Here is a 27,538-nt window from a genome sequence, read left to right as displayed (position 1 = left end):
ATAATATGCCTCTGGAGACTGTCAACAGGAAGGTAGCAAGAAAGTTTTAATGAGATGTGTCGGTCCTGTAAGAATTAATAATGCATTCGTCTGAAGATCTTTTTGTTTAAAAGTCTGCAAATTTACTTCCACTAGATACGTTTCTGAGACAAGAAACCTGGATTTTCCAAAGATACTCTTCCCTTCTATCGTGCCTTGTACGTAACCATTAGGAAGATATCGCATTGATTCTACGTTTTTTTTGATAAAGAGAATCTCGAGCAAAAAGAAGCATTGATATGTTTCATATAGAGTACTGCATTCGCTGTAATCGCAGGAACTCGTAGATAATAGCGGCAGCTGTGATTACGAGTTAAAGCGGCGCGGGCGGCAGGTATGACTAAGATGAGACTGGAGTTGTTGGGGTGCGAGGCTCTTCCTTTGGAAGGGATGTACCGTTCGCAGCGGCACGACGTCCTAACTCCGCAAAGTAGTCCGGAATCACGCAGCGTTCGTCAAGAACAGCGTAGCAATGCGGGCAGCGTCGGATCCGCGATATCACAAGGCGATATGTATCCTCTAGATCAGCCCACCTTCGAACTCGATCATCTGCCTCTACATATCCCAACGATCCTTCATTGTAAGTGTCGACAAACGAAATAATGTCCCGGTTTAGTGGATAGCTCCAAAAGCTGTTAAAATTATCCGGGTTCCTTCACGGAAAGATTTTGCTGAAGTATCTAACAATTTAGATAGCTACAGATCTGAAAATAATTCTGTTGGACCATTTTCTCTGAATGGTTGGACCATCTTTATTCTGAAAAATATTTTCAGAGCATTCGTATTATTGAAAATATTCATAGACATTTTTTACGCCGTAATTGAGATTGATTTTTAGTGTGATGTCTCTTAACAGATATTTAATCTATGTATAATAAACTGTATGAAAATAATGATAATAAATTTAATATACATATAAACAGATATAATATAAAAACTATTTTGTATGTGCAGCTTGTACTGTTTTTCACAATATGTGCGTGTTAATTTATAATATACGATAATTATCATTAATAGTAATTCCATTTTATACTTTTTATTATATCCGTTGCATCGATCAATATGTTGCAGCCACGATACCAAAATGTGGTGGATGTCAGGAAGTTATTTTGGATAAATACGTTCTAAGGGTCCTGGAGAGGTGTTGGCATGCAAGGTGTCTTACATGTCGGGACTGTGGTGCCAGGTTGACCGACAAATGTTTCGCGAGAAATGGCCATGTGTTCTGCAAAGATGATTTCTTCAAGTAAGCACCAATAATTGTTATCACGATATTACTTGTACATATACACGTGCAAATTAATATTTCCAAAATATTATGTAGATTATTTAGATTTATATTTAATATACGTATAAAATTATCTCTATGAAGGCATATATCATTTATTACAATTTATAATAATATTTACTGCTAGTTATAATATTATTCTTATTAATTTTTTTGATCGTTTTTATTAATTTTATCTTTAAGAAAATCATTTATAATATATACGAATACAATAACTGCATTTTTCTTAAAATCCTGAAATCTCTGGATTCTACTTTTATATTCTTGTTAATCTTTGATTTGAAATGTTAAACTATTACAGAATTATCTTGCTTAATCACATTTTAATACTATAATAAGAATAAAGTAATGAATATCATCATTCGATCGATTAAATTTGACGAAATCGCGATAATTCCATATCAGCTGTATAGTTTTGTCATTGATGTGTGAATGTAATGTGAAAATATTGTATGTTGTTGGTGTGGCAGGCGTTTCGGGACAAAATGCGCGGGCTGCGGCCAAGGGTTGGCACCTTCGCAGGTGGTACGAAGGGCGCAGGAGTTTGTCTATCATCTTACATGTTTCTCGTGCGCTCTTTGCTCTCGGCAACTGGACACTGGTGACGAATTTTATCTCATGGAAGATAGAAAGCTCGTCTGCAAGCCCGATTATGAACAGGCAAAGGCGAAAGGTAAGAAGTAATTTTTACGTAACCCTTTTAAATTGCCAACAGATAGCATTTTCAAGAAAGGATTATTTCTCGTAACTGTCTTTATTTAAAATAATTTTCTATAGCAGTTCAATACAACGTTTATGTTAGTTTTTGGGGTGCTTTATTCATTATGATTAAGGCTGTATAACAGATATATTATTAATTGAATAATTAAACAAAACGTTTCCACAAGATATATAATATGTAATTTATACGACATTTCAGAACTGGCAGATGGGGGAAGTATAGACGGTGATCAACCTAATAAGAGGCCACGAACGACGATCACAGCAAAGCAGCTCGAAACTCTCAAGCTGGCATACAACACCAGTCCGAAGCCAGCAAGGCACGTGCGAGAACAGCTGTCTCAAGACACGGGCCTCGATATGCGCGTCGTTCAAGTCTGGTTTCAGAATAGGTAAGAAAAATTGAAAGTTGGACTTAAAAAAATTACACACTGTGAATAACATTCATGATGCGAATACGATAGAGAAGTTAGAAAAGATAAGATAATTTTAGATCCTGACGAAATTATTAAATTAAGAGAGAAGCATTGGCTCATCAGGATTCTGTATTAGTGTCTGATGTGGCCTGTAATATGGTTTCCGAAGCCCTTTATGGAGGCAATCGAGAGATTCGGAGATGTTGAGAGACATCAGTCTCCGAATATATATCTCTTTTTACATAAAATTTTAGATAATTCATTTTAGATAATTCAATTAATGAAATTAATTTTCATCACCAATTAATTTCCGAAATAATTTTTACTCGAAAATTATACGTCATGTATCATTTAATAATGAAAATGATGTAGAGGTATTAATTTATTGTCTGGATTTTATAAATCCCAGAAATGAGTTAAAGATTATGATAACAAAATTGACGTCTACACAGGAAAGAACGCTTTTGTAGTAACACATTGCAGATTTAAAGTATCCAAACATTTAAATACATGTAGATTTGAAAATGATTTTGTTGAACCGTTACAATAATTATGTAGAAAATTCGCATTATGAGCAATGCTGCAAAAAAAATGTTGACATTCAGCAAAATCGCTCTTTCTGTATACATACATATTGCTAATTTTACTCAGTTTTATTCAACATACCCAAGATCATGATACACCACAAGCGCTGTACTTTGTAATAACTGTGGATGCACATTTTTCCCTCTTATCGCTCAAGTAGCACTACGTGATATTGTAGTAGGGAAAGTAACGATCAGTCGCGAAAAATTCTTTTATCTATGAAAGGAGAATCCCAGTCGTTTATCAGAATATTAGAAAGCCCGTGAAAATAACATGACGGATAAGTAAATAAGGCCTATCAATGGCTATAGATAAATATACTATGTAACACGTAAATACATAAAATTGCACACGTGCAATGTAGTTTTCCAGAAAAGTCAAACCGATATTTGACGTAATGCGAGATTAATATCAGATTGTCGCGACGAGATAAGATACACATTCTTTCGCTATTCAACGAATCAATAATGGAGAGTAGAAATTTATGAGACGTTAGAATATTTATCATAAAAAATCGAGTACTTATCATAACGAGTATGCTTATCATTCTACAAGTTATTCATTTTTTATTACTTTATCTATGTTCAGTATCAACCATTGAACACGTGATATCAAAGTAATAAAGTGGGAGATTTATCATATATATATATATTTTTTTTTTAATTTATAATTATAAATTCTTACTATTTATATTAGCACGATATCCAAATATATTAATAAAATTTTGTAATATTGTTTATGAAAAAATAATTGACGATTAAGCGCAACAAGATATCCCAAACAACTTAGATGGACCTATATTTTGCTAAATTATTATAAATATTTGGAAAATTGTTTCTTGATAATTTTTTTAAAGTCCAAATCTATGATACTTAATTAGTGATCTTATTTTCGGAAGTTTTTAAAATAAAATTTTTTAAACTAGCTATTGATTGTTGTTATTAATTATTCATTATGGTCTTTGTAGGAGGGCGAAAGAAAAGAGGTTGAAGAAAGATGCTGGTAGGACGAGATGGTCGCAATATTTTCGCAGTATGAAAGGTGCCGGTTCAGGCGGTCATTCGCCTAGACACGATAAGCTACTTGACAAAGATGAGCTAAAGGTAGACTTGGACTCCACCTTTGGTCATCACGGTGAGTTGCATTATTGCATTATCATTTTGTTGATATAAATACAAGGATGGCAATAAAAAATGCAGAAAGAACTGAAAGATAAGCATAATTCTGGTGTGTCGCAATTTATCTCGATTTTATAAATACTATAGTTTGTAATAAATTGGTTCCTTCAACGTTGAAATAAAGCTTCTAATCAAATTAAAGTCTTGAGATTGAATTTTGGGAAATAAAAGATTTTTAGTTAAATTAGCATTTGTTGTTCGCTCAAACTTAAAAACAGATTTTAGTACTAGTCAAATTTCAAATAAACTTCTACACTACAAAATCTTGATATAATGATAAATATGAAAACAATGAAAAAAAGTAATGAAAAAAGCATTAGAAAGCATTGGAAAAAATTATGTTACATCAAAAAGGCATTTAATAGGTAAATGTGATAAGGCAATATAAATATATATGCTATACTGTATAAAAATATGCACATGCAATTGGCAGCTATCATTCACAAGGTGCTTTCTCCTATATAAAATAATTATATATCAAAGTTATTTCTATAATAATCGTATTAGCCGCTTCCGAAACAATCTAAACGAGCGATGTATTATATGGTACTCGTTCCCGAGTAAGAGCAGGTAATAGCGAGCATAAATTCAAGGATGGCCCGCAATCTTCCTGAAATCTCGGACACGGTGAGCCGGCAGTTAGCCTCCGCGATCTCCTGAATATTTGAGGAGACCGTCCTCCCCTCGGATAGCAGGCATCTGAGTACTGAGAGACGCAGACACAATGGATGCCGCCAGTCGCTGGCTCGACTTTCGACTTTCAACTTACGACGTTAGAATGATCACTCGTTTCAAATAAATAGCTCCCGTCGCGTGACTGAAAGCACCTTTTTAGTCATCTTTTTTTAATATATCCTAATTCACATCATTATATTTCTTTGCAGATCTCTTAGAATAGAATATTAGTGTTATATTATATTATATCTTTAAAAGATGTAATACGCATTCTCTCCATCTAATTGCTAGTCTGAAACCTAATGAAGACAAACGATCTGTTTGTAGATTTGAGTAACGATAGCTACGGAACAGTGGTGAACATGGGCCTGGATGGAGAGGGTGCGAGTCCAGGTGGTGGCAACGGAGCCGGGGGTGGACCGCCCCGCGGATACCTGGGTGCGACAACACCTCCGTATCTCTCAACGTCCAGATCGCCGTCCTTACCACCTCAGTTCCCATATCCGCCGGACGCTGGTCTCTCGGTGTATACCACTCTCGGTAAGTCCAACGTCAATTACTATAAGCAACGTACTCTTAAAAAATTACGCTCTCGGCTCTTTCTATTATCTTCAAATCTTCGAAACTGCCTCCTAATATTTCCTAATTTTTTCAATTTTCTGAATTCCCGCAATTTCTTCAGTCCTTCAATTTCGTCAACCCTCTTCCAACAGTGTCGAGAGATTTTGATTTTTATAACGCTTTTCGAGATCTCCCAAATCTATCAATTTTCTCAGCTTTTATGTCAGTTCCCATTTTAAACGAGCCTTGCTCGCTAGTGGTCAATAATATACTCGGGCTGAGACAAGAAGAAACTCGAGCGTTAAACTATTCTAGTGCGAGAGTCGCAAGTTTACGACTGACGCAAACCATATGATTCCAGGGGGACCGGGCGGCATGGTGCCAGGACCAGCGTCGGATCTGAGTAACGAATCGAGTGGAGGCGGCGGTGGCGGCGGCGGCGGTGGCGGTGGTAGCGGCGGTGGCGGTGGTTACCCCGACTTCCCACCGTCGCCGGACTCCTGGCTCGGCGAACCGCCACCCCCGCATGCTCACCATCATTCTCATTCCCATTCCCATTACGCCACATAACCCGCCAAAACCGCGCGTCGCCAAATACCACATAGAATAACGTGCTGGCAAAGCGGGGCATTCACTTGAGACCGTCGGTGTTGGCCTCGTCGTCGTTGTCATCCCTGGGGAAGCTGAAGAAGTTTTTCCCGGTGTGTTACTTCAAATAAAAAATAATAAATTTCGTAAAATTCATTAAATGTGAATACGTTCACCGCTTGATTCTATTCTGATCTCTTTACTGCAAGGAAAATCTAAAATCTTTTTATGTATATATGGAAGGTCAAAAGCGAAAATGAATTTTTATTTTTCATTAAAAATGTGATAATCTTTTAATTTATTACATCTGATATTTTTTCATATTTTCATGTAAAATGTATATTATTTTTTCATGTGTATATTTCTTATTTATACAATATCTATATTTTTAATTTATTTTGGAATAGTGTAATTTATAGAATTTATAACAATTTATCATCATAATCATTTTAGTGATTTAACATTTGAATAAATAATAGAAATCACTTTTTCGCTTTTAAATCTTTTATATTATTGATTAGTGTTAGGATATCGATTAATGTTAGGATAAATTTGAATTAATTTTTGGGTAGATCATCTGCGATAAATTACGAGAAAAATTTCGAGATAATTTTCGATAATTGACATGGTCTTCAACGACGACGGATTGTGCGATGTTCGTGAACGTCCCTCGTGGTCCAAATCCAAGTTATTCTATGCTGGTATTTTACACCGTCCCTCCTCACGATCTTTCGTCATCCGAGCGACCGTATCGACGTCATACCCTTATGGCACACATACGATTCGCATTCGATACTACGACTAATCTAAATATATTTATGTACAAGTTCCTCGTTTTTCGGAGTTTGATTGTCGAGTAATAATAGGAGGTAGTGATAAACGTGTCCCGGACTGTTCGCGGATCCATTCGTCGTGATCTATGATAATTATTATTTCATTTTAGTCTCTAACGAGCCCGGAAGACAATTTGTAGAAAATGAGACGTCGAGATTTTATAACAAGATATGTGCAAGTTTTAGTTTTAGAGAAATGAGTTATGACACACATATATTTGATATTGTCTGAACGAATTCACATCATCACGACGAATGTGATCATCTGTATGATCGTATCATACTGCCTCTAAGTCCGATTTTCATAGAACAAGTTTTTAAAAAGTATCAAAGTATAAGTCAATTTAATACATATATAGCTTACATATAATTCAAAATTTCATAAATTTACAAAAGAATGTATGATCCTTTTTTTTCTTATCAGATAGATTTGTTCTTTATATTTTCTTATAAAAGTATGTAATTTCTTGGAATGTCGAGATAAAATGCTTTGTATAATCTAAATTACTATCTTATTGCTTTATGTTATCATCGAATAAGAATGATAGAATATATAATAGAAGAAATAAGGAATTATTTCCGATATTTGATCAAGATAAAATAATTGTTTTATTTTTAACATTGTTTGAGCGATTTTCAAAGACTTGAATTCTGAAAATCGGGCATCAGGCATACGTGCTGACGATTTACTTTGCTTGCGTGTGACGCTAAAATCTTGAAGTGTGTATTGTAAATAGTATGAATTAGGAAAACCTGTAGGAAAAAGTTGGTCCAATTCATCTTATTACTTTTTAATTACCTGTGCATTATTAAAACATAAAAAAAAAAAATAAATCGAATTATGCCAACTTAGTAGCTCCAATAATATAATTTATACTATATTCACGTGAATGAATACATTTTCATTTCTTCCGAATTTGATATTATATTGTATAGAAATAGTTTTCTTTTTCAAAATTGAATAATCATGGATTGGAAACTTTTTCTTGCTAGTTGATAAAAGATTGACGTGCAAAGGTTTCAACATGCACAACAATATTACGTTAAACAGTATTCACTTAATTTACATTTGTAAATGTTTATACAAACGCATATTGTCCGTATTACTTCCACTGGATATGTTTTAATTACTATATTTAATATAAATTTGAAATCTCTCTGTAAAACGAATGCAAAGTCGCTACAATCTGAGTAGAATTGTACGATCTCGTGCATTCTTATGCTATTTTTGCGCGCCAATTTGTACAACGATCAAAATTATAGTAATTTCGAACTGCATCTCGTTGCTTGACTACGAGGTCATGTAAGCCGTCGATAACTTGTAAGTGACTCGCGTCATTGTGTATACAGAAAAGAAATTGAAAAATAGTTCTCGAGGCCTAAGTCGCAAAATATGTTGATAATCAAAACAGAAGAAAAATAAATTAAACAAATTGAATGTACGATAAAGCCATGCTAAGTGAAATAACCATAGAATAATAATATGAATCTTAGATGAATTAACAAATTGAGTATCTTACTGTTATTAAAATATGTTCACAAGAATGGTAAAATGTTTCAGATTATAGTGGCCACGTTTAGCAGAATATTTATTTTGCGGTGTTGTGGAAATTTTCTTCATAAAGATAGGACTATTCCTCCAGATCTAAAAGTGTAATCTAATCAACGTGAAAAAAAACTTCAACAATTGCAAAATAAACATTCGCAGCCATTATGAATTATTATAATTTTTTTAATATTTTCATGTATTATATTACCTCTCTGCTAAGAATATAATAAAAATAAGGGGTTTCAGATTTTTACACAAAGATTTTAAATAAACATAATATACATATACAGAATATAGCAGAAGAGGTATGCTTTGTGGCACTTTGCAATTTTAACGATTTCGTAATGAAGTGGATAAATAGAACAGTAATAGATTGATTAATACAAATACGTCTCATATTATTATTAAATGGTATGTTAGCATGCAACGCGAGCGGCAACAGCGACAAAAGCGCAAGAACGTCATTGTAGAATTGTATATATCTCGGTACCGTTCCCAACTCTCCATCCCCGTCACGCTCCTTGTCTTCTTACATGCTCTCATACGTTTTACCAACGGATACGATTATCGCGAACGGAAGGAAACGGTAAGAAAGGTATATTAGACTTATAAGAAAGATTAATGTTGTACAGTATTTCTCTCCGCTCCTCGCCGGATGTGCGGTCGAAGGAATTCGCGTGTCTGGCGCAGTTCATAAACTTCACATCACTATGAGTTATTACGGATCTTTATATTATTATCTAGTCATGGAGTGATAATAAAAATTCTATCATAATCTTAATCTCCGTGCGTGGTTTTATCTCTATCATTCTCAAGTATCGTGTGCGGCACATTACCAAGTGTGACTAAACCGCCTCGAAAATGAAAGGTGTAGGTCATCGACGGAAATTCAAAAGCAGAAGTTCGAAAAGTTAAATATAATCAACATGATGTACACACTTGTGATTAACGCACAAATTCTGCATATCAATGGCACTTTATTCATGGTGATTATGTACAGATGCTACATAACGATATATGAACTATAATTATTATATGTACACACATACGCAAATTTCTGTTATTCATAAAGCAAAATACATCAGTAAACGAAGACAGGATTTGATACCGGCTTTCGCGCCGTATTCAGCACTTGGAAGAACTTTTCCACAATGAAAGAAAATCTACAAAAATGTCAAAAATATCATGCGCGTATTCTATATAAATATATACAAATCTCAATGTACAAGTTCATCTTAAGCTCTCTTTCATTACATTTTTTGTATTCTTTTTTAAATAGCGAAAATAGGTTCTCCTGTGTATGAAAATATTTGTCGTTTAGAAAACTTCTTCGTTTAAAAATTTCATAACACGTAACGCCTGAGTATTACATTTTTTTGTACCAATGTATCGTTAATTCTCTCATCTCGGGAAAAATGTGAGAAGAGATAAATGAGAAACGCAGATAAAACACGATACATTGAATGAATAGTAAATCTATGAGAACACAATTCAACAAGTAACAATTTCCATAGTTCTATTTCCTTTTTCACTTTTTGTGTATAATATTTTTTGATTCATCAGTCTGTAATCTCTTAATTGTCCAAAGGTTCATCGAATGTCCTTGTCTTTTTTAGGATACTTCTTGTAACCATAAGCTGTTTTATTATCGCTTTTTCAACGTTTTTCTTATTCTTGTTTGAAGTTGATAAGTGTTCAAATGTATCTTCCAGTGCTTTCCTAGTTTTCACCAGTCTTCGTTTTAACGCTTCATTCTCCTGTTTCAAAGCTTCCACCTCTTCAAGACCTGTAATTATAACATTAAAGAATCATTTGAATTATTTTAAAATAAATTCAAAAGTAAATATTATTAAATAAGACTAATTACTTTCAAATAAAAATTATAAGATGAAAATAGCTTTATAAGTTTTTAAAAACAAAAAGGATGTAACATATTCATAACATTTTTAACACATTTTTTTTTTTCAAAACATACCTTCTATCGGTAATGGACTTTCACTGTTTGAATCTTGAGCTCTATGATTACCATTGTCTTCGTCGCTTAATAAGTTAGTCATAGATTCTGTGATCTTTAACGTATCTTTCAAAGGTCTTATTATAGTAACAGCAGCGTCGCTTTCTATTCCCAAATCTGGCGAACAACTGGATTTGCTGCGACCTCCGAATGCAGAGTAATTCATCGGTTGCCAAAACTGGGAATTCTATAATAAATTAGAGAAATCAAAGTTTAAATCTTATTCTTATTAAATCTTCTTTCACAAGTTTGAAAATTTTAAACAAAAAGGAGTGCGCGATATAAAATTATAAAATATCTGTAATTTATATAAATTAATCATATAAATTAATCATAAATAATGCAATTTATAAACCTTTATATTAAAATAATAAATAACAGCAATTTATGGAACATTTTTAATGTGTAATAATATGCAATGTAAAATAATATGTGCATGTTATTTATGTAGCATTACATGCAATTGCTGGAAGGTTTATTGATGAAGTATTAGGGTATCAATTACGTATAATTCACAACTCGTAATTGTTAAAAGTGTGGACAATGCATTCATAAATACAATATCCACCTTTAATATATTCCATAAATAAAATGCATTAACACTAAGAGAAAACGGCGAGCAACTAACATTATAAGGTTGATATTCCTGTAGAATATCGCAAGTTTGTTTGAGCGTAGCGTCCGTAGGTATCGACGATACGCCGCTCGAACTCGCCGTCGAATCGCTAGCCTCGCACACCGCCATGTGTCTTCTGAATTCTTTATTCGCTGTTTCGAGTTCTTGCACTCTTGCTCTATGCGAATCGTTGATCTGATTGAGATCGCATATCTGTGTACGGCGATGTTACATCACATATTAGTGCTGACACACACCGGGGAACACTTTCATAAACTAATTTAACTTTGCTTACCTCTTTGCTGAATTTATCGTGTAGCGAACGAACAGCCACATCGTATCGATTCTCCATTTTTCTTATATCTTGCTCAAGTTTCAATTTGTCGTTCGTTAACTTGGTGTTCTCTACAAATATCTGACTGTGCGAAAGAGTGAGATGATCTAATTCTTGTCTGAGAGTGGATATGGTTGCTTTGGCAGTTTCGGTTTCTTCCTCCAGCTGTTTAATTCTCGCTCGCAACTAAAATGGATCAAATAACTGCAGTTCTATGGCAATTCTTATAATCAATGTAAAAAAAGCAGCACGCACTTACCGATTCGTTTTCTTTGTTGAGTATTAACAGAGTTTCTGTAGTCTTTCTTTCGGAGTTTTCCTTGTACTGTAAAAATTCTGTTTTCTGTTTGGTAATTTCACTCGCCATTAGCTCGACATCACTGATCTTTTTTTCCAATTGCGTCTTGCGAATGCAATTCTGCTTGTTCTCCTTTCTTAACGTGTGGAACTCGTGTATTTTCTTCTCCAAAGAAGCTTGCAACTTTTCACAAAGCCTCTGAGATTTCTCTAATTTCGTAATAAACAGCGTTAATTTTTCATCGGTGGTCTGTAAATAAAATTCAGCTTTTATAATTATAAATTTCTAAATTAATGGAATATGTTTATATCATAAATTACTTCAATTTTTAACAATTCATATACATCAATCTTTTAGTTTAAAAATGATTGATTAAAAAATAATATTTATTTAACCGTATTAATAAGCGCAAATGATTAGTGATCTAAAAATATATAGATATACTTACACAATCAAAAGAACATGTGGTCAAATCGATCCTTAGGGCGCTAAGTTCAGAATACAACAAATCATTCGTTTCTTTCAGCTCCTGTATTTGGTGGCTCATATCCAAATCGCTGAGGTCGTTCTGGTAAGTCTTATAATAAGGCACATAATCTGCGGAGTCTTCGGAGTCGCTGCAGGTCTTGGTGTACTTCGTGAATCTGGAGCGGCTTAGGTTCTTGTGTTGCTTCTCTTGCAAACCGATTCTGGCCATGGAGACGATCCGATCGGGTTCTGAGAACGTTTCAGAATCCGATTGCGACGCCTGATTTTTCATCTCCACAACATTTTCGGACCGACTCCTTTTCACGGAACTATCAATCTTATCATTCACAATTATACCATCTTGAACGTTCATGCCTTCGAGAGCACGCACGAAATCATCCGATAGTATCTTAGAGCTAAGCAGAACGTCCAGCACAATCTTCTTATGCTCGTTACCGATAGTGTCCGCACGATCGGTATTCTTGAGCATCTCCTTCATGAACTTTACCAGATCCTTCAGATGCGTGCGCAGCAGTTCGCAGTAGTTCTTCGCCTGTTCTGTCTCGTTACCGCAACCATCGATCTCCGCGGAAATGTCAGGCTTCGACACAAGCTTCAGCCACTTCAAATAGTCCACTTCCTTTTCTAGATCATTCCGCTGAGTCAACAGCCTCTGTACGTATCCATTTAGTGTCTTCACGTCTATCTTTTCATTTCCATTGATGTAATCGAGTCGGATGATATCGTTCGTGAAATTTACTTTGACACCGATCTCGTTAAGTTCGCGAATCAGATTCGTCAATTGCACGCTACTATCGGCTTCTTGGATAACTTCGGGCTTATTACGATTTCTATCGTGGCTATACGATGATGTCATGTGATTGTGCAGCTTAGCAATCTCTTTGTTCTTGCTCCAGAGTTCTGTGTTGACCAACATCTGCAGATTTTGAGTCGTCATCTGCAATTCCTTTGTCAGTTGTTCGATTTTGCGATTCTTCTCTTCGACCTCGGTGTTCCGTTCATTCAACTGCTCGAGCAGATCTTCTCGCGGCAGAGTATCGTCGCGATAATCGGTAGTACTAACTTCATCCACATTATTCATCTCAGCATGCCTGAGCTTATCGAGTTCGGCAATTTTGTTTTTTAAGTCTTCCGTAATAATCTGTTTCTCCATCTCCAAGATCTCGATTTTTTGCTCCTTATCAAGAAGACGAACTTCAAGTTCCTGCACAACAAAAAAGAAATAAATTTATTCAAATTTGTATAAAAAAGGCATAATTTTATTTTTTTAATTGTATTAAAAAGATAAATATACATATATAAGAATATGCAATTAGATTGAATTTAAAAAATTATTTATTACATATAGATAGATAATAATTAGCATATAATCACATATATTATACGCAAATTTTGTATTTTTGAGAATAATTGGCTTTAATAAACGAAGATAAAATAAAATTGTATAAAATTGTATATATCGTAGTTATAATCAAAAGTATTTTAAATATATTTACTATTAAAATATGAATATACACTATAAAAATTATTATAATAAATTTATTACTTTCCGAATACAACGTACATTTAGCGTTTTTGTCTTTAAACCAATTTTTCATTTAGCGTTATGCTGATTGAAGCAAATATTATAATATTACATAATATATTATATATATTTCCTCTTTTGAACTCTAGTTTATATTGTTTGTGCAATTAATTACTAATTATATTCATCAAAGAGAAATATAAATAGTGTAATAATAAACACAACATAATTACCAAAATGTAATAAAATATAAATAAAAATACAATATTATAAAATTTAATTAAAAAGCCAATGTCATTCAATTATTTATAAAATTGGTTATTTTATTATTATGTAGAAATTGCAATTGCAAATCATAGTTGACAATATCGGTAATGGATAAGAAATTATACTTGCGTTAGACATACCTTAAATTCGACTTGCGTGCGTGTTTCCAGGAGATTCTTCTCAGCTTTTATTGTCTCGATTTGGTCTCGCAGATCGCTAATCTTACTTTCCATTTCTTCGAAACGTTGCTGCAAGCATAAAGTATCGTTCCATATCAATAAAACTCAAAACGTTAAGTTCACTAAGGGAATGCTTTATTCATATATATAATTTTGATTACAATAAAATCAAGTCCATGTAGTATTATAATATAAGAAACGTGCCTTTGAGAAGTGGGAAAAGAAGGAAATGCAAAGACATTACATGCAAGTTATACATTCTTATGCAGGGAAACAATTACAATAATTTGTTAACTTTTCGTTTTCTTAGACCAACATCGTGGCGGTACGAGTGTAACAATCGCCGGCCCCTAAAAGGAAAACACATTTCTTGTAATCTCTCCTGTTTTTTTTATTAAATATGTCGTACTTGAAATTTATGTAATAAAAGTAGCTTTTTGGAGAATAATTGTTCCAACAAAAATATAATAGCAAGTTTTTACTTTAATAATTGATAGCAATATGTTTTTATGCATAAAAATATAAAAAAAAGAAAATAATTTTAAAAATATCATGATCTATAATCACTGAAGACATTTAATTAGAATATTTAATATTTTAGTAAAGATATAATTTTAACTTATGAATCTATCTAATATCTCGCGAATAAAAGTGTAACATGTAATAGTACATTACATGCAAGTATACATTACATGCAAGTTTTAATAAGCTATAGATATATAGTGTTTCAACCTATGAGAATGTTCTTTCACACACACAATCACAGAATCTTTAATAAATTTAGGAAATCTATTTCTTTTTTAACTCGAAATTACTAATTTTCTTTATTTTAAATATTTATCTTATTTATTTTCTGTCTTTGTCAATATTGTATGGTGTATTTTAAGCATCAATTTCTTTATTTTCTATATAGCTTTAAAAATACTGATATTAAGATTAATCAAATTACAATATAAATATAAAATGCATATTATAAAATATATTATCAATTAGCTTTTGGATAAACTATTTAATCTGTCAGAAGTATTTAATTAAAAATGTTTGTTTGAATAATTTATTTATTCACATTTCAATTTAAATTATTTTTAAATTTTGACCTATTGTATGTGCAGTTGAAAGAGCATACTACAAAAAGAAAATCTGTAAACATTAGTCTAAGTACAACAACCTCAATATCCTTTAATGAGGATATTGAGGAAAATAGCTCTGACGACAGCACTCTCGACAACACTTTACCTACCTCCATCCGCACTGAGGCGCACAGACAAGAGAACATATTTAGTTGTTAAACTTTTAACTTAAAGAACAGCAACAGAAGCAGCGATCGATTAATCGACTCGCGGATAGATACTCTACGTCAGTGCTAGTGTGATCAGCACTGGTGAATATCCTTAGTAAAGACTACGCCAATATCAGTTACCTACGCATCTGGCAATCTATAATTACTGGCTAATTTGAAATTATTATAGCTTTCATGGAGCGCAATCGCTAACAAGACTTTTTCACTTTTCAAATTTTTTAAAAAGGTACAGTTTGTTTAATTTTCACAAATTTCTTGGTTCTTTATACTCTCTCAACTTATTCGACACATAGAGCAAAGTAACAACTTCCTTCCTTTGTGCTGTATTAGAGCAATCGTGCGCTATTTCCAGAGCGTACAGACACGAGTCGTTTTCGTAGTAGTCGTATCGTCGAGATTGCTGGACGATCGGCGATGAATCGTTGTTGCTCGTATTGTTGTATTCTTGTATTATTATTCGTTCGGGACTACCGCAGCTACGGCGGCTGATCGATCGAGATGAATTTTCGTATGAGGACTGCCGCGTATCGCGATACATACACCGTAAGAAGCCGCGAGAAAAGACGGCGGTCTCTATTAATAGACGACGACCGCGTCTTCCCGCACGGTATTCTCGAGATACCAGACGAGTCGCGCTCCAAAATCTTTCTCAATGCAACGGACTACTTAGAAAACTTTATAATATTGAGAAACTATACAACGACAAAGCTTTGCAAGATAAAGATAAGAGAAATCTAGTAAAAATTATGGAAGATACAAATATATGTAATCCGAAGGCAATAAATAATAAAAAATTAGGGAAGCAATAGTTCAAAAAATAATGTTCTGTAGATATTTACTATCTATATCAAATTACATAAATAAAGTACAAAAGCAATTTATTAAAATGTAAAAATAAAATAAATGTTAAATAAAAAGATACAATTTAATGTAGAATTTAATATGGCAGTATAAAAACGAATTTAAGTATTTAATACATTTATATGAAATGCTCTTCTATAACAAAGAGCATTTTATATAAATAAATATCTCCTGGAGAAGAAGGAAACTCTTCAAGAAATGGCATCACTTTTTCTGACGAAGATGTTATCAAAACGAATGTAATGTTAATTAATATTCAATATTGGTTAATTAATATTCAATACACTTAACAAATAAAATATAGATTGTTTTTATATGATGATATAATTGAAAAGAGAACAATGTTTTTGAAAAAAATTAATTTAACATCTAGAGTAAAACGTTTTTATATAATATAGAGCATAAAGGACTATTTTATTCTCAGTGTAGTGAATCTTATGTGCATACGTAAAATTACATGTGTTATGGAAAAAAACCTATAAAAAAATTTTATAAAAAAATTTATTATTTATATTATTTACGAAATATATATTCAATAAATATATTAGAAAAACTCATGATACTATTATGAGAATTCTGAAAATATTGTTATAATAAAATTATAAGTCTTAGAGAAACAATTAACTTTCAAGTTAATATTTATCTAAAATATTAATATTGTTCAAATAAATTATGAAATTGTACAAATGTGCAAATTCCTATGTACAATAAAATATAAATAATACAATCTGCTGTATATTCTGAACATCACGTTGCAATAAAGTGCAATAAACAAAAATAAAATATGTATTATTAAAATTTATCTGGCTTACACATATAATTACATCATATGTCTCGTAAAAAATAACAGAAAATTATCATGTATAAAACTATAAAAAGTACAAGAGAAATAATAAAAAAAACAAGATAATTCAAAATAAAATACATTATATAGAATAATCTCAGTCATGCATTGCAAGCGAAGCAATTGTCAGTCAAGTAAAATAGTTTAAAACAATAAGAAACATGCAATCATAATAATGATGGTATAAAGCAGAAAAGAAGCAGAAATTAAGTAAATTTAATGATTTTGAAAAAAAGAGAAAAATGTTCAATATATTAAGTTGCCTTATCGTGCTTCTTGGCAAGCAAAGCGTCTCTACACTTCCGGATTCCAGACAACATTTAAAAAATTATGCCATACATAACATAATTTTCTAATAGTTTAAAGATTCAATCACAATTAAATACACAATTCTGAAACGTAGAGATCGGCAAACAAGATTAGACATGAATCGCAATATTGACCTGTTTGCAGGAATCGTTTTCAAAATCATCCGCATTCTTAATGCCGAGATCCTTCAACGAGACGGGACCGTGGCTGTTCCTTCTTTTACGTAATTCTGCCTCCAATTCTACAATCTGCCGTTCTTTATGAGAATCCGTGTCTCGCATTTGTTGCTCACGCTCCATGAAACCTTGTATCGCTTTAATGGCTTTCTGATGTTCGCCTTCCATCTTTTTCAATTTCTGTTCTGCATTTTCTGCTTGCTTCTGAGAGTTGCATAGTTTTAATATCAACTGCTTTCTAGAATCCTCGTGCTGTTTTAATTTATTGTCTACTTCTTCCAGTTCCTGCAATTCAAGTTTTTTAATAAATCAAATAGCCTGCCAGATCATTTTATAGCAGAACAAGTAATAAGAAATGTTATTAACCTTTATAAGATGCCTGATTTCCCTGGTATCTCCATTTAATGATGAATTCAAACTCGCTGCTCTTTCTTTATTTGATTCATAATCATAAGCACCATCATACTTCGTTGCACTTTGAACACAAGATACCTTTTGCCCCATAGATAGTGATATATAATCGCTCGTCAATGAAATTACAGCCGAGGGACTATTAGGCGGCGAACGCTTGCCATAATTATTTTCGCACTACAAAGTATATAACAGATATAATTATAAATTACAATAGATATAATTACAATAAATTACAACAAATGTAAATATAATAAATAAAGAAATATAAATAAAGAATCTATAGCACAGTTCCTTTACATACAAATAAGATTTGAAATTCGTGCGATTGTAAGATATTTAACATTAAGAAAAAAAGATAACAGTAATGTCAGGTTGTGTATGTAAATCATAATAAATCATAAAACAATTAATACCTATTTCAAGACTCGAGTTTTTCTAGCACATGTAAAACAATTGGACATTGTGTTACTTGTTTCAAGAAAAAAGCATCAATTTAATTATTATTAAATTTAATTCACCTGTGATAACAATGCACGATGTTTATTGTTGACCTCTACGAGGACGTCGTCGCGCGATTTTACAGATGCCCTCAATTGAATGATCTGGTTTTTTCTTTTTTCGGACACCTGACTGACTTCTTCATAAGCTTGACATTTTTCTTCTAACAATGCGCTTTTCTGTTTGATGAGTCTGTCTTGTTCGGCGAGATCGTTTTTATATTGTTCCACAACAGAATCCTTCTTGAACAGTTGATCCTTCAATTCCTTTACTTCGTCGCGCAGCTTGTCGATACTTTGTACTCGATCACTGTCTTGCTTCTCCCGCAACCGCGTTTCCACGTCTAATCGCTCTCTGAACTGATCTCGCTCGTTCTCAAGTTCCTGCGTCCAACTGCGCTCCTCTTCCAAACTGCCGGTTATCTGTTTCACCTAGATCATGTAGCAAATGTATCACATATTGCACAAATACTATACAATCTTTCTCCGCCTTGCGTGCCACTTTCCTTTTATAGATATTATGATCATGAAATGAAAAGAACAAATTCGTATCATGTTCCCAAGAGACAAGAGAGAAAATGTTTAATTCATATTATCTGCTTTCTTCGGTTCTCCTTGATTTTTCCCTTCTATGATACTCTTAAGGCCACTATACCTATTTAATGAAACAACGTATTCTCGATATTGCAATAAAAATCGAACAAATAAGTATAAAAAATTTACTAATCATGTATAATAAAAACTTATAGGCTTTGTCAATGAATTCTTCTAAGCATTAATCATGTCATCGTGTAAGCAAGAATTTTTTAACTAATTTCTTTCAAGACTGTTGAAATTATTTAACTTGTAGCAACGAAAGGAAATAAACGCTGATAACGTTTATTTAATTACACTATTATATATTAATTGGAGGAAGGGATATCTCTGGAATAAGAATATGTAGAAATTTCGAAACTATTAATTAAATCCTGTTAATTAATACTTAATTAAATCCTGTTAAATCCATATAATTTAAAACTTTCTTATTCCTATATATTAATAGAACAGATAACGAGAAATTTATAGTACTATTAACTAAACTTTTTATGTCTCAAAATATTAGAGTTATATTCTTGGAACAGAGTTTAAGAGTTATTAAACTTCATTTTATACAAACATACCTCTGCTTCAAGAGAAGTTACCAATTCTTCCATCTGTCGTAACTTTTCCGCATTTTTTAATGCTTGTTCCGGAGTGATACCAAATGTTTCCTTGTAATACATAGATGTATCTAGTTCTCTTTCTTGATATTCCGCTAACTCTGGAATAATAGAAAGAATTTATTTATAATAAATACGTAATTACAATAATAAATTCATTAGAATGAAATTTATATATATTGCAAGATAATTTTATCAAAATAATGATAAATATAATAATTGTATAATAATCGTGCAGCAGACAGAATAAGTTTTTACCTCTTTCGAGCTTGGTTACTTTTTCTCGCTCTTTTTCAAGCGATTGCTGATATTGATCTTGAGTACGAGAAGTTGCTGCTTTCTGTTCCTCATATAATTTAAAAGCTCTCGCTGCCTGATTAAGAAGGACCTGCTTTTCCACCAATTCTTTCCTCAATTTCTCCAACTCTTCCTAAATACCAACATTTCATGGTTAGTTATTAATAATATATAAAACAGTATCATATAATAATTAATATAGATTTACAGGTTTTATATGATACATAATTATAATATATTTATCATAATAACTTCTTTCGAAAAATGGCGTGTAAAGTGAAGAATTTACACTGATAAAAAAAGCTATTAGAATAAAACTATTAGTATAAAACAAGTTATGATATTGACAATGTCAAAAAAACAAATATAAACAAAAATAATTCATAACAAGATCTGTTAAATATAAACCTATTCAAATATATTTTCCAATCATTTCGAATATTTTTCACAAAAATAAAAGTATAAAAGGATTATATAAAAACGTTTTACTCTATAGAGAGAGAGAGAGAGAGAGAGAGAGAGAGAGAGAGAGATATGTTTGATTAATTTTTTTCAAAAACATTGTTCTCTTTTCAATTATATCATCATATAGAAACAATCTATATTTTATTTGTTAAGTGTACTGAATATTAATTAACCTTCAATTCTACATTCGTTTTGATAACATCTTCGTCAGAAAAAGTGATGCCATTTCTTGAAGGGTTTCCTTCTTCCAGGAGATAAATTCGTAACTTAAGCTGGAAGTTCTCCTTTTTTAAACTGCTTAATTCATCCTCATACTCTTTCATTGTTCTACCGTAACCTACTCCATTACTACCACCTCCGCCACCTCCTCCACCATCTCCTGATCGTGCCATCGTTGTTTTGTCTTTGTCTCCGGACGAATTTTCACCATATGGTCTTCCACCTGAAACAGATATTTTCTTGTAGATAAATTTAAATTCGTTAAATTATATATAAACGTACAATAAACACATATTAATATGAATTTTAATAGTGATTATGAAACATTCTTCTAATATAAATAATAATTTCTGCTCACATATACTTAATTAACATTTTTTAAATAATATTAATTTAATATCTTTTTATTTTTTAATATAATAATGTAAATAAATAATGTAAAAATAAAATTATTTAAAACGCATGTATAAAGTTAGGTGTATACTAATTATTCATAAAGACAATAAATACTATCAATTCAAGATTATAAATTTAATATTTAATATTATAATTATATCCATGAACAACTAATCAAAAATAAATAAAAAAGTAATGTACAATAATATTTGCATTATTATTTGAAAACACTGTAATTCATAACTTCGTAATTTATGTATCATTAATTATAAAGATTAAATAATATAAAGGATTAATTTTAAAAATATACATTTTATATATATATATAACATACACATACATTCGTATCTCGAATATCGAATATACAAATCCAAATAAAAATAATAATTTCGTGTTTTCTAACACAAGTAATTTTGATGTTACATAAACAATCTACAAATGACCAAATCTGAAATTGTTTATGCAATATAACTCAAACAATTATTGCTAACATCTGTTGTTCTACTTATTCTTCAAATATATGTATACTCTTCAAGTTAAATTGCATCAATAATGCGTTCCCACACGTTCCCGTACGTGGTACCTTAAACGAGAGCAATGCGACGATATCATGTGCAAGGCCGACACGAGTAATCGCAGATGAACTCTCAAGCTCAATTTTCTATCTGTCATTCGAATAATCACGTTTCCAACTTTGGTTGCATTATTTCCGACACGTGCTGATGGAATCTGTATAAATTTTGAACAACCACGATTTGCCACATGTACCTCATTGAACCCGAAATTAATCATCTTAAAATACTCGATTTTCCTCATTCGATGTCACAAATAAAAAAAAGACGATACAAATAAAAGAACACCATTCAGTTACTTTCAATGCTTACATTCTTATAAGAACATTCCCTAAAAAGATTATAATAGCATATTTTTTAACTATTATATAAAATTCTACATATTAAAAAAAATTATTATTTACATATATTTATTAAATGCATGTCCAAAAAATTATTCCAAAAAATGTGTACGTTTCATAAAAATCTAATTTTTGTTTATATTTTCGTCCACAAATATAATTTCTTTTTTTAGATTATCTATATAAATATAAAGAAGCGCCACTTACTTTCTTTTTTAGCTTTACATAATAATATAGTATAAGAAATATTCTTATAATTTGTATGAGTTTAGATAAATCATGCACGTGTACATTTTTAGAATATTTTTCATACACGCACTATTTTTAGAATATTTTTTAAAAAGTATCTTCCGAATCAATCAGTCTATTTTTAGCCCGTCTAGGCAAATCTCACTGATGCCAAATTTACTTTGGAAGATCGAGCGGCGCCGTCACCATGTACCTTTGAAATTAAATTATTTTGGCGCATCATCGAGCGCCAAAAAGACTTTTTAACACTCTCTCAAGTCGAAACGCAAACATTCCAAGAAAATCTGATACACATATTAACTAATGTATTTTCCCATTTCACTTTTAAAGAAAATTAAATTATTACGTTTATATAATTTTTTTATAATAATGAGCATTGTTATTATATCCTATATATTAATTTTATTTATTTGTTAAAATTATCTTTATAAATATAAATTTATTAATCTTACAAAAAGAAAAATTTTAAATTTCTTATTCTATTTAAAAAATAAGTATTTCAATATAACTAGAAATAAAAGTTTCTTTATGGTCCAGATAGCCGAGATGTGCTCGTAATTTAGCCTGAATGAGTTAATCGTCGTTTCTTCTCTCTTTTCTTCTCCTCGTTCTCTTACATTCATACGTTCAAAGAGTACTATTGCACAACCTTTAGAACTATTCTCATTTATCACTTGCTAGCAATTGCTAACAAACAGCAAGCAAATAGTCGCAAACAATTTCATTCGCTGTTGCAATGACATTGAATTACATCAATTTATTAACGTATCATTAACAGTAATCGGTATTACAAAATAGGAATTAGTTCATATTCACTTTTACTATGTTCCACATCGATTCAACTTTAATCAGCATATTTTTTTTTTATTATAATATATATTTTAATATGAAGTAAATTTTCAAAATTCGGCATACCGAACATAACTTCGATCTTTACTGGCTCGTCTTCGCGGTTCCTCGAGAGGAGAAAAGATCTTAGCAGCGACCTACCGCATCCCATTCCACGAAAAGCGCGTTTTTGAAGTCGTTACATTTTGAAACGTACGTTCAAATTCACGAAAGGGACCAAGCAAGACACCGCACCACAAAGGAGACTTATACGACGGCTGTACAAACACTAACTGCGACAGAACAACAAGCGCAACGCCGAAGACACAAGGCTATAACTTGTGGTTAAAATTATGTTCTAAATGCGCGTGTGTAATGTCATATAGATGTACTTGTCGAAGGTCAGACGTCCACGTGCATTTACCGATTGATCGCACCTAAAAAGCCTCAATGAATACCCCGCCCTTTAACTCGCATAAAGGGCAGTAAACAGTTATGGCATTTAATCTTCATAAATTCAATATTTTTTATGAATTTTAATTAAATTTATACCAAGAGATCTATGCAACCCCATTAAAATATAAATAAACGAAGATAAAAGAAAAATGTTCTTTAAAAGATTCACAAGATATTTTATATCTTTACTATAGCTATATTGCAATGATAAAAGATTTTATGCTACCCATTCAGAACCGATAGAAAAGAGTTGAGAAGAAAAATATCAGTCTTGTAAGAAATGCGATAAATCGTGTAAAGCAGTTTACAAGCACTATGCACATGATTCATACGATAATAGCAACTTTGTAACAAGTCTATGCCGAAATTACGAAGATACATAGAAATGGCTATTTCTCGGTGGAACAAGAATGATTCATCTTGCCTAATTAACGTAACGATGTTCTCCATACTCTTCGTGTCCAAAATATCGTGCTGTCACGTGGAATACGATTGCTGAGGTTAACTGCGCTGTAGCGTCCTAATTCTAATTACGTCTTTCCGTTAAAACCCAATTCATATAAAATTCACTGTACTACGAAGATAAGTTTTGCATCCTTTGAAATATATTATGCAGAAATATGCACAAAATATATTTGTACATTGCGCAAAAGAAGACAAAGGAGAATAACTTCTAGACATGCGTGGTTGTTCCAGAAGCATTTTACGAGTACGAAGACTTTGTCGTGGACACAAAAGTTAATATCGTCGTAACGTTAAACATAAATTCGTTTTTCGACTGTCATAGGCGCGGCGGGGAGGCCATCACGTGTTTTAATAGCCGACGTAAAAAGCTCCGAGAATCCCGAAAGAGCGGAAGAGACACGAAAGCTTTGTGCACCCACTAAAACAAATCTATTTCCTGCTTAACCGGTCGATCGTGTTGTTTTTATTACGTGCCCCGGTGATTTTCGGCAAAAATGCAACTGCGATATCGATTCGCGTCAGAGAGTAGATGCCGCGAAGCAAGAGAGCGAGCTCGCGTATTTATAGATGACACATTTAGGCCAGAACGGTTTAAACTATCTTTATTTTGGCAGGTCAGCCTCCGCTCTCTCCAGATCTCCGATCTGGTCAGTCCCCGGCGGGCAATTAAAATCTTACCGCCGACTAAAGACCTCCGCTGCTCCTACTTTCGCCTCGACAAGAATATTTTTGAAAGTGAATCCGCTGTCACTTTTATTATTCTTAATACTCTAGACTATTAGTCTGGTAATGTATTATGCAACTATATTACTAATATATAGTACTATAATAATTAATTATGGTACCCTGACAGAATAATCATTGCGAGTTAAATAAATTGAGATTTTCTAGGTCAAACATGTATATTAAGCACAATTAACGAAATACGTTTTGATTTTATAAATAAATTACATATACATATATAATGATATATATGTATACAATTATAATATAATTTAATATAAAGAAATGATTTTAAAAATTGATTATTAAATTTTACAACAAAAAAATTTTTTTTTTACACATTTGAGGCTCTCATGCCAGAGTTTGTATCTATTAATATATTACATCTGGCGCATCACAATGATCGCCTGTATATATGAATCAGCCCACGTTACTATTATCCACGAAATAGCTTCTTATTAAGAGCTTTGTCTTTGAACGACCGGTACTTGTCTCTAACGGAGGCGCAAAATTGAAGCTGAAGCTCTGGCTCGCTCATCTTCGGGTAACAAGAAGCGGGCCAATAATTTCTACAGGAGACCTGGATTAGAAACAAACGATATCGCCGTTATTTCGAGAGCCCGGCTGCTAGTAGGGTGCGACTCCACGTGTTAGTGACTCGACGACATTCGTTACCCCTAACAGACTATTGACAGAATGTGATTGCAAAACATGAAATTGGTTTGGTCTTAAAAAATAAATTTTACATGTAATTTTATACAATGCACTAAAAATACAAATCTTGTTAGAATCAAACGTGTACATCACTAAATATGTCACATAAAAAATTCAATATGTAAGATTGCATATAATTCGAAGTAGCATATCTTAGAATAGTCAAGAAACAGGAAAGTAACTGAAAAGAATAGTTCAATTAATATTTCAAATTATTTTCTACAAATATATTTAATGTTTTAATTTTTAAACATGTTATTTAATATTTAATATTATTTTATATTATTTATTTATGTCACAGATTAAATATATTATTATAACATAACATAATAAATGTACGTTTAATGTAGCTTCAACGAAATCTGACAACTCCCAGAAATGTTATTAATGCTAATGTTTCCAGTTTTCTAAATTGATATATCGTAAAAATTGATATCTTAAACAATTTAGATTTGTACATACAGAATTATGATGCAGAATATAACAAAAAATATGAAACTTCGGAATCGCGTTTAATATCTGCGATGATATAAGACTTATGTGTTCATAAACAGGAAATAATTTTTCTAATTATAAATAATTAAAAATAAAATGTTTTTTTATTAACTAAACTACTAAACTATAAGGGACTGGAAACAAATAAAGAATTATATTTTTCTCCTGTGTTATAGAAATAAATACACGTTACGTCTGGCCACTTCGTGTCGTTCGAATGGTTCCCCTACCCGTCGTTATATACGAATGCGCTTCTGGACCCACGAAAATAAATGCTCGCTTCCTGTAACGCGAGATCGCGGCAGACATTTTTCAGACGATATAAACAATCGTTTCGACGGGATTCGAAAATATCAATGTTAATTGCGTCCTATGCATTATTTCGTTTTGCGACATACAAATTGTACCCATGACCTTGACCATTTTACCATTTTAGATCCCCTCGAGAACTGAATCGAAGTGCGGATGTGCTTCAATTGATATAATTTAAGCACTGCTAGATTGTCACGATGACGTCGAATAAATTATAAAATTTGGGTCGAGAAGGCCCTGGATCATATGGCTCGTTCGGACCCTTTAAATCTCTAACATTTAAAATGAAAACTTCGAGAAATGTATCCATATTAATGATATTATAATACCGATTTCTGATTACATCATTGGCAAAAATTATCAAGAGTTTATTGAATTTAATGGTTTATTTCACGACTAGTTCTTTTTTATATATTATTTGTAAATATTAATCAAAAAATTGAATCACTGAATATTTTATTAAATCCATATAGGACATTAAAATACTCATATCGTAATTTATTTCTGCTTATGTACGGTACTTATAATTTCAAAAATTAATGTATATAATTTAATATGCAATTTAATTTCCAAGCTTTCCATACATTCTCTATATAGGCCAACTTATATCAAGCAGAACTTCCAAAAGTGACATTGGACATATTCGCGGAAGCGTAAGAATTGGTAGATATATTGTGCGAGATTGTTACTGTAGATGTCAATTTTACTCGTTCGCTCGAGTAAAATCGCGAACGAGAAAGTTCATTGACCTCGCACCACGCGTGAGATACAATTAGGCGGCCACAGTGTTATGTGCTCTAGCGTATCTTTTTTTTTTTAATTAAGAAATATAAATAAAAAATGAGATTTAGCTAACTTCCGCTGGAAACTTCTTGATCCATCTAAATCAAACAGGGACATCTTGTTTTTGTTCTTGATTGTATTATTTTCCCTGTTCCTATTCTTCTAATTATTCTTAAATTAGATTGCTTTCACTTTCCTTCACATTGTTTACCGTTCTATCACTCATAAAAATACGTATATGTGCCCGGAAGGAACAATTTTCTGAAGGATCTAAAATTTAGTTTGACACAAATCTGAAAATAATTATGTTGGATCATGAAAATAATTATGTATAGAAGTTAAAAAATGATAAGTAATACCGCAAAACATTTTATTCTAGCGCAACCAGTTTCGAGTTTCCAACAAAATTATTTTCATGGTTCAACAAAGTTATTTTTAAATTTGTATCTAGCAAAATTTTAAATCACTC

At 32.0% G+C, this 27,538-nt stretch overlaps 2 protein-coding genes across 8 annotated transcripts in view; one reads left to right on the top strand and one right to left on the bottom strand.

Annotated features, from left to right (window-relative positions):
- Positions 1–369: 369 nt before the first annotated feature.
- On the top strand, positions 370–6,108 carry Lim3 (Lim3 homeobox protein). The gene is made up of 7 exons (XM_018517950.1): positions 370–619; positions 1,111–1,285; positions 1,798–2,000; positions 2,247–2,439; positions 4,016–4,182; positions 5,229–5,441; positions 5,824–6,108. The coding sequence occupies exons 1-7, from the start codon at positions 376–378 to the stop codon at positions 6,030–6,032; spliced, it is 1,404 nt and encodes a 467-aa protein (XP_018373452.1). The 5' UTR covers positions 370–375; the 3' UTR covers positions 6,033–6,108.
- A 3,281-nt stretch (positions 6,109–9,389) lies between these two features.
- cnn (phosphodiesterase 4D interacting protein centrosomin) overlaps positions 9,390–27,538 on the bottom strand; it is a 30,583-nt gene continuing 12,434 nt past the window's right edge. For 2 of the 7 annotated variants that reach the window (XM_018517992.1, XM_018517991.1), the window contains exons 3-15: positions 20,690–20,958; positions 20,013–20,184; positions 19,716–19,855; positions 18,577–18,987; positions 18,011–18,232; positions 17,603–17,929; positions 14,116–14,223; positions 12,143–13,387; positions 11,656–11,943; positions 11,358–11,582; positions 11,075–11,275; positions 10,408–10,633; positions 9,390–10,218 (exon numbers count right to left, since the gene is read on the bottom strand). In XM_018517992.1, the coding sequence (XP_018373494.1) occupies positions 10,007–10,218; positions 10,408–10,633; positions 11,075–11,275; positions 11,358–11,582; positions 11,656–11,943; positions 12,143–13,387; positions 14,116–14,223; positions 17,603–17,929; positions 18,011–18,232; positions 18,577–18,987; positions 19,716–19,855; positions 20,013–20,184; positions 20,690–20,958 (4,046 nt within the window). In that variant the 3' untranslated portion in view covers positions 9,390–10,006. Of the gene's footprint in view, positions 10,219–10,407; positions 10,634–11,074; positions 11,276–11,357; positions 11,583–11,655; positions 11,944–12,142; positions 13,388–14,115; positions 14,224–17,602; positions 17,930–18,010; positions 18,233–18,576; positions 18,988–19,715; positions 19,856–20,012; positions 20,185–20,689; positions 20,959–21,622; positions 21,674–21,714; positions 21,905–23,208; positions 23,414–27,538 lie in introns of those variants that run through there. The other 5 variants (XM_018517993.1, XM_018517995.1, XM_018517996.1 and 2 more) reach the window with 5 other exon arrangements.

Source organism: Trachymyrmex cornetzi, unplaced genomic scaffold, assembly GCF_001594075.2.
Source record: "Trachymyrmex cornetzi isolate Tcor2-1 unplaced genomic scaffold, Tcor1.1 scaffold73, whole genome shotgun sequence".
NCBI lineage: Eukaryota > Metazoa > Arthropoda > Insecta > Hymenoptera > Formicidae > Trachymyrmex > Trachymyrmex cornetzi.
Note: the sequence above shows the minus strand (reverse complement) of the source record. Positions and strands in the feature narration are given on the sequence as shown.